The sequence below is a fragment of the Nicotiana tomentosiformis genome, chromosome 6 (genome assembly GCF_000390325.3).
Source record: "Nicotiana tomentosiformis chromosome 6, ASM39032v3, whole genome shotgun sequence".
NCBI classification, from domain to species: Eukaryota; Viridiplantae; Streptophyta; class Magnoliopsida; order Solanales; family Solanaceae; genus Nicotiana; species Nicotiana tomentosiformis.
Genome location: NC_090817.1, coordinates 53,024,009 through 53,032,073, shown reverse-complemented (window position 1 = coordinate 53,032,073; position 8,065 = coordinate 53,024,009). Strand labels below are relative to the sequence as shown.

Genomic DNA, 8,065 nt, shown 5'->3' with positions numbered 1-8,065 from the left:
ATAAAATCGGCCCTCAAAAAACATGAAGAGGTATAAAGTTATCTTTAACACAAACGTGCTAAAGCACAAAAAGCAAAAGGGATTCAATCGACATCGGACTTTGCCTTTTAAGCCGAAAGGGGGAAATAATAGTCGTCTTTTAGAGGCCATATGGGCCCAATCTAAAAGAGCCTAAGGGCCAATACAATTAGAGTTTGAGACGTTGTTCTCACTCAACTCGGACCTAAGGGTTCCACTATTCCGAGTTCAAATAAAGTTGACCTGAACTTAGCTCAAGGATCCGCCATAAAACCTTAAGGGGTATGTTACTACAAGTTCGAAAATTACCCATTATTTGATAAAAAAAACCTAAGGGTTTATTCTATTCTAAGTTCGAAACATACTGGAACTTAGTTATAAAAACAGTGCAGTCATGGCATCGATCAAGCCATCTGAAATCTCGAATATTTTACTGAACTCGGGGACTCGCCCTTGCGTGTCTAAAAAACCTAAGGGTTTTGTTCTAAGTTCGAACTAGTGTTCACTCGATTACAGAGACTACAACAACAAAATTTTTACAAGGCAAAAGCACAAAACACGTTTGAATATAAAACTGAGAAGACATTCAAAAGAATTTTTTCTATTATATATTGATAAAAAAAAGTTATGTACAAGAGACCGGTCAAGGTCTTACAAAAAGGGAAACTAAGTCCTAACTACGGCCGATTTTGACCTCTTCTTCGGGAGCAACTTCTCCTTCATGCCCCTCATCGGATCTGCCTCGACTGCCTTCTTCATCATCATCTTCGTCATCGAAGGAGGCAAGATGCCTGGCTTCAGCCTCAAGCACCTTGGCTTGGGCTATCTCATCGGAGAGGTCAAAATCTCGAGTATGGATTTCCTCGAGAGTTTCCCTCCGGAATTGACACTTTGCCGAGTCAAGGATCCATTGCTCTCGGTCAGAAGCCTCCCTTAGCTACATTTGAGCAGCCTCAGCATCGTCCCGGTACATGGTAATGGACTTGTCCGCCATAACTTCTGTCTTCTCGATCTCCTCCTTGGCCTCAACAAGAAGGTTTCGAGCTCCTCGATCCTCTTGGCTTGGGCCGAACTTTTCTCTTTGACACCCCGAAGTTGAACCTCGGCCGATGACAATTTGGCCAAGGTAGTTTCTTTTTCTGTAGCCAGGCGGTCCATATTCTCCTTCCACCAATCACAATCGGCCTTGACCTGATCGACTTCTCCCCGAAGCAACTCGATCCTTTCAACCTTTTGCTGCAGCTGAGATAATAAAGTATTAGCCTCCACGGTTGGGTCGAGTCCATACTTTATCAAAAGGATGCTCACCTGCTTATCTAGCTTGACCTCTTCCTCACGAGCCTTGGCCAAATCCGCTTGAAGGTCCTTTATAGTTTCGTCTTTTTGGCTGCAAAGAAGCTTCAGAGCGTTCCTCTCCTCCGAGACCTTTTGGAGCTTGGTTTCACACTTGCTGAGGTCAGCTCGAAACAAGGCAAAGTCCTACACAAAAAGGGAAAACACAAGTCAGATTTAGAAAAGAAAGGAGTAAATAAAAGAAGTGCAGTAAACAGATTCTTACCTGAGATAAGAGACGTTGGGCCTCTTCTAAAAGAATAGAAGCGTCACTGATATCAGAGGCATCATCGACTCCAGTAAAGTAATCCTGAAAGGGTTCCCCTATATTAGAGCCTCCGCCTATATCAGGGGTCTTCAACTCTCGAGCTTCCCTAAGTGCCTCCTCAGAAAAAGTTGGAAGAGAAGGCAAGCGACCTGCTGTCATGGTCCCGAGCAAGTCGCTCGGGATGCTCTGATCGATCTTCGGGGTCTCAGAACCGGCCCCGTCCGGTGTAGCTGCAGATGACCGAGAAACTATCTCAACCTCTGATAATTCGGGACCCTCACCCGATTTCTTTTTGGAAGCCTCCTCAACACGAGGCTTGATTTTAGCAGCCGCCGTCGGCTCATAAGGTTTGGTGACCTCGACGGCTTTCCTAGGTAGGACCGTCAGTGCCGAGGCATTTACCTCTTCTTCCTTTTCTTCGTCTCTCAATTTTTGGACAACATCCATTATGAGAGCGGTTACTTTCCTCCTCACCCTTCGAAGTTTGGATTTGGAATCCTCGGACTGCGAGGTAGTTTTCCTCTTCTTGTATTCCCCCGGTTTCGAAATCGGGGACTTGGTTTCTTTCTCGCCACTTGGAGACCTCAAAGCGACATCCTTAGTCAGGCCTGCATAAAAGAAAATTAGTGACGAATGAAGTATAAAGAGTATTTCAGAATATGAAAAAGGAGATCTTTACCGTGGTTCTTGGCGTCCCATCTGCCCTTTGCCAAATCACGCCATGCACATTCGGCATAAATGGAAGTTGAGGCTAACTTCCGAACCCAATCTTCAAGGTCGGGTACCGCTTGAGGCATCCAAGGAATAGCTATATGTCGAAAGGGGATATCGGGCGAAATTGATGACGGTACGAAGAACATATTTTAGAAGATCACTTACGCTCAAAGTTCCCTTCCTCAGGGAACGACATCTTCTCTTCCGGTATAATGTCGCGGGTCCTCACCCGTATAAAATGGCTCATCTAACTCCGATCCTTGTCTTCATCGATGCTCGAGATCAAGGCTTTCGTTGCCCGACGTTGGAGCCTGATTAATCCATGATAGATTCGGGGCCGGTACAACCGCATGAGGTGATTTAGAGTAAACTCTAGCCCCTCGGCTTTGCTTGAGAAGAAGCGCAACATGATTACTATGTGCCATAGAGAGGGGTGGATTTGGCCTAGGGTGACCTGATATCTTTTATAGAGATCAATAATCACTGGGTCTAGGAGATCCAATGTAAAGGGGTAAGTGTAAACACTTAGGAATCTCTCCACATAAGCGGTGGTGCTCTCTTCGGGAGCAGGATTTCGCACCACGACCTCGGGACCCCAGTTGCAGTCCCTCTTCATGGCCTCGAGGTGGCTCTTCGTTATCGAGCACATGTACATCGACACATGCTCATATCGGCCCGGGATCGATGAAGGGTTTTCGACCTTGAAGTCGGATTTTAGAGTACACGGGCCGGGAACATACTCGTGGGGAAGCGGCTCCGCCGGCATCTTGCCGTCGGATGGCCGAGAAGAGGAGCAAGAAGCTTTCTCCTTCTGCGGTATGGTCTTTGAGGTTTTCACCATTTGTATAAGTAAAGAAGAGCGAAGGAAGATGAAAAACTGGTGGTTTCAGCACTAACGAAGGTGGCTCTACAGACGACGAAAAGGAGGAGACGAAAAGAGTGAGAAGACATATCGGTTTGAATACAGCAAAAGTAAAGTTTGATTCAATGATGTAGTGGGTATTTATAGGCTCACAGTGACGGTTCGGTGGCGCTAGTGGCCGACCGTTAACTGACATGCATTAATAATTTGGGAACTGAACTGACGGGACGTTTCGATCACATCCGTCACTTACGTCATAAGGACGATGTCATGATCGAGGTTTGAAAAATCAAGGATCAAACTATTTCTTATCATGTTATTCCAAGAAACGCTGGGACTATCTGTATACGATCGAAATCTGGCATGTCAGATATCTTAGGCACGAGGAGCTTCCCCGAAGGTAAGCTCGCAATAAACCAGGCTCGAGCTCAATGGCAAAATATGGAGCACGAAGATCGAAGTGATCGCTGAAGATCGACACCGAGCATGACCGACTTCGGGTAAGGCATAATAACGGAATGAAGAGATATTAGCAACCGACCGAAGATCTCGGCGGAAATCCCGGAACATATCAAATCAAGCGGTTATTGACGTCAATCATGGGATTTATTTTCGTTATTATAAACTGTACCTTATTTAGGTTTCCTTTACTCTATAAAGAGGGACCGCATTTATTTGTAAGAGGCATTGATTCACTGATAAAGAACACTGTTCATCATTGTTTTTCATTGTTTACTTACTATCCATCACTGTTCATCACTGATATGCAATTGACCAGGATTCCTTTACTCTATTTTACTTACTATCCATTACTGTTCATCATTATTTTTCCTCTTTTATTTACTGTTCTTCTTACCCAACCTCGAGACCATCTCGAATCGAGTTCGAAAGCGCTGCTAGAACACTGGTTTGATTTATTTTACTATTCAGATTATCTATTCAATTCCTTGTTTGTCAATTGGTATTGGATTAAATTATGTATCCTTAAAACCACTAAATAAGTTTAATTGTTACTGGAATTTTAGGGTAAATAGTTATATACTCTAACCTCCTATGCGTGACTCGCTATCAAAAGACTTTTTAGCTTTTTTTAAGTTAGACCTTTTATTTGCTTCCTTTTTTCTGTTTATTTTGTTAACTATCAGATGCATGTTAAAATTTTAGAATTATGGTCATGTCTGATTATATTTTTGTTGTGCTACTTCAAAATAATTTATTAGTTTAAATGAACTTGTATACAGTTAAAATCGAGCCCACCCAATTTTTCTATCTGACCGGGACCGGGGAGCTGCATCGAAGGTCGGCCCCATAGTGGATCAGACCAAGGTACGAGGACAAGGTACCAAGTTCAGGATTTGAGGCACCTATCGAGATCGAGGACAGCAGCGATCGAGACCGAATAAGACAGGCATCGAGAAAGATCAAAGGTAAAATAATAACGGAAAGGCAAAATATCCGTGACTGGTTAAAGATCATGGCGGAAATCTCGAAACGAATCAAATTAGGAACGGTTAATTAGCTAATCATGGGATTTCCTTATGTAATTAGAGTTATACCATAAGTAGAATTCCTCTACTATAAAAAGGGGAGTATTAACCATTTGTAAGACACATTGTTCTCGTATAAAAAAGCCAATATAACGCTCTTTTTATCTTATACTCTCTTGTTCATCAGCTTGCTTTATTTTTAACCGTTTTGGTATCAATCAGTTCGAAGGCATCCTAGCTCGAGGGTTGGATTCCGTTTCAACCCTGGTTCGCTTTGCTTAATAGTTCATTTCTGTTATTAATTTTTATATTTATCAATTGGTATTAAGTGAAATCACGTGTCCTTAGAACCTCATTATAAGTTTAATTGTTATCCAATTGTAAGGGCAAACAGTTTGGCACCCACCATGGGGCTAAGGATAATAGTGATTGCTTAATACTGATTCCGATAACACACACTGCTTTACACTTGTTCTCGTAAGAATCTTTGTTTTCAGGATAAACATGTCAAACTCACAAGCAGCGCCTACACACAATGGCAACGACCTCGGATTTTACGGGGAAAATGACAATATAGCTGCCCCAGGGATCGAGGCGCCTCAGGCTGACCTCGAGGGAGCACCAATTGCAAATCCCGTCGATGTCAATTCACATGTTGCCCTAAATGCAAATTTGGGCGCTGATCCTGAAGGTAGCATATGCAGGGATGTTCGATCAGGTGGTCGAGGTACGCAGGGCAGAGAATATGGTGGAGTTAGCCTCCAATTGATATTCAAAATGTTACACGCTCAACAAGCCGCTATAGCACAACTACAAAATCAGCACCGAACATCGAGTAGGATCTAACTTGATGTCGTCCACAGGACCGAGCATGTGCCGAAAAGGTCGAACGCCAACGAATCGGGGACAAACCCCTCCATTATGAAAATGCTCGAAGAGCTCACGAAACAGATTGAATCGGGAGAAAAGAAAATCGAGGCAAATGACAAGAAAGTTGAGACATACAACTCCTGGGTTGACCAAATACCAGGGGTACCGCCGATTATAAAGGGTATGGATTCAAAGAAATTCGTATGGAAGCCTTTCCCTCCTGGTGCGTCTCCGAAATCCATTCCGAAAAATTTTTGAATGCCAGAAATTCCTAAGTATAATGGGACCACCGACCCTAATGAGCATGTCACTTCTTATACATGCGCAACAAAAGGGAATGACTTGGAAGACGGTGAGATTGAATTTGTTTTACTGAAGAAATTTCGAGAAACCTTGTCAAAAGGAGCAATGATATGGTACCACAATTTGCTGCCTAATTCTATCGATTCCTTTGCCATTCTTGCAGATTCCTTCGTAAAGGAACATGCCAGAGCAATAAAGGTTTCAACTAGGAAGTCGGACCTCTTCAAGGTGAAACAAAAAGACAACGAAATGTTGAGGGAGTTCGTATCTCGGTTCCAGATGGAACGCATGGAACTGCCACTGGTCACAGACGATTGGGTTGTTCAAGCCTTAACTCAGGGTTTGAATGAACGAAGTTCAGTGGCATCATGACAAGTAAAGATGAATTTAATTAAATATCCAGCGGTAAGCTGCGCCAATGTACATAATCGGTACCAGTCAAAGATCAGGGTTGAGGATGATCAATTGGGGACCCCTTCCGGTTCCGTTTATCCAAACAGACCCATCGGCAGAACTCAAAAGGATATCGACAGAGAACCCCGGTCGAACAGAGATCGGTATCAACCATACAATACAGATCATAGAAACAGCGGCCTAGGATGCAATCCCATCCGAAATTGTTGAAGGAACGATCGAGGACAAAGCTCTCGAGGGCTCATGAGCAAAAGTGGCGTCGATAAACATGCTGATCCCATAGAAGCACCACGGTTATCAGAATACAACTTCAGCATTGATGCATCAGGTATTGTGTCAGCCATTGGGAGAATCAAAGATACTAGATGGCCCAGACCCCTACAAATCGATCCATCCCAAAGAAACCCCAATCAAATATGAAAATACCATAGTACACATGGTCATAGAACTGAAGACTGTAGACAACTAAGGGAGGAGGTGGCCCGTCTATTCAGCGAGGGTCACCTTCGAAAATTCTTGAGTGACCGAGCTAAAAAACATTTCAAAGACAGGGATGCAAACAGGAAAAACGAGCAGGAAGAACCAAAACACGTGATTCACATGATCGTTGGTTGAGTCGATATTCCACAAGGGCCCGTGTTCAAACGCACTAAAGTATCAATCACAAGGGAAAAATGAACTTGAGACTATGTGCCAGAAGGCACTTTATCATTCAATGATGAGGAAGCAGAAGGGATCTCACAACCCCACAATGATGCTTTGGTATTCTCTATCCTTATGAATAAATTCAGGTTAAACGTGTTTTAATTGTTCCAGGAAGCTCGGCCAATATTATTCGATCGAGAGTCGTGGAGTAGCTCAGCCTACAAGATCAGATCATACTCGCAGCTCGAATTCTTAATGGTTTCAACATGGCGAGTGAAACAACTAAAGGCGAAATCATCCTACCAGTAAATGTAGCCGGAACTATTCAAGAAACAAAGTTCCATGTGATCGAGGGCGATATGAGATACAACGCACTGCTGGGAAGACCCTGGATTCACAACATGAGGGCGGTCCCCTCAACCCTTCACCAAATTCTCAAGTTCCCGACGCCGGATGGAGTAAAAACAATGTATGGGGAGCAGCATGCTGTCAAAGAGATGTTCGCGATCAACGAAGTAATATCGGTATCGACGCATTTGTCAATAAAAGGATCGGATTCCAAAGGAAAATAGGAAGCTAAATAGCAACCACAACTACCAGCCTCGACTCAGTCGGAGAAGCAGGGAACGGACGAGAATGGTGACTACTGGATCCCTCGATCCTTCATAATCCCCGAGGATTCCGACGCCACCAAATCGACAGTCGAAGAGCTGGAGCAAGTCATACTGATCGAGCATCTACCCGATCGAAAGGTATCCTGGGTACGGGGTTCACCCCCGAGCTCAGGGAAAAACTCATTAAATTTCTTATCAATAATATGGATTGTTTTGCTTGGTCCTACCTAGATATGATAGGGATCCCGCCAAAGATCACTACACATCGACTGAGCTTGGACCCGAAGTTTCGCCCGGTAAAACAAAAGAGAAGTCCCCAGTCCGAGGTAAAACATGCATTCATCAAGGACGAGGTAGCCAAACTTCTCAAAATAGGATCCATTCGGGAAGTAAAATATCACTAATGGTTAGCAAACGTAGTCGTAGTCCCTAAAAAGGGAAATAAATTTAGAATGTATGTAGACTGTAAGATTTAAACAAAGCATGTCCTAAAGACTTTTTTCCTCTGCCGAATATCGATCGTATGATCAATGCCACG

General features: G+C 43.6%; 1 protein-coding gene across 1 annotated transcript; it reads right to left on the bottom strand.

Annotated features, from left to right (window-relative positions):
• Window positions 1-691: 691 nt before the first annotated feature.
• Window positions 692-2,528, bottom strand: LOC138894003 (uncharacterized). Its single transcript, XM_070178676.1, has 4 exons — window positions 2,498-2,528; window positions 1,577-2,226; window positions 1,327-1,497; window positions 692-955 (listed from the first exon to the last, which is right to left on the bottom strand). Exons 1-4 carry the CDS (start codon window positions 2,526-2,528, stop codon window positions 692-694), a joined length of 1,116 nt encoding a protein of 371 aa, XP_070034777.1.
• Between the last annotated feature and the right edge of the window lie 5,537 nt (window positions 2,529-8,065).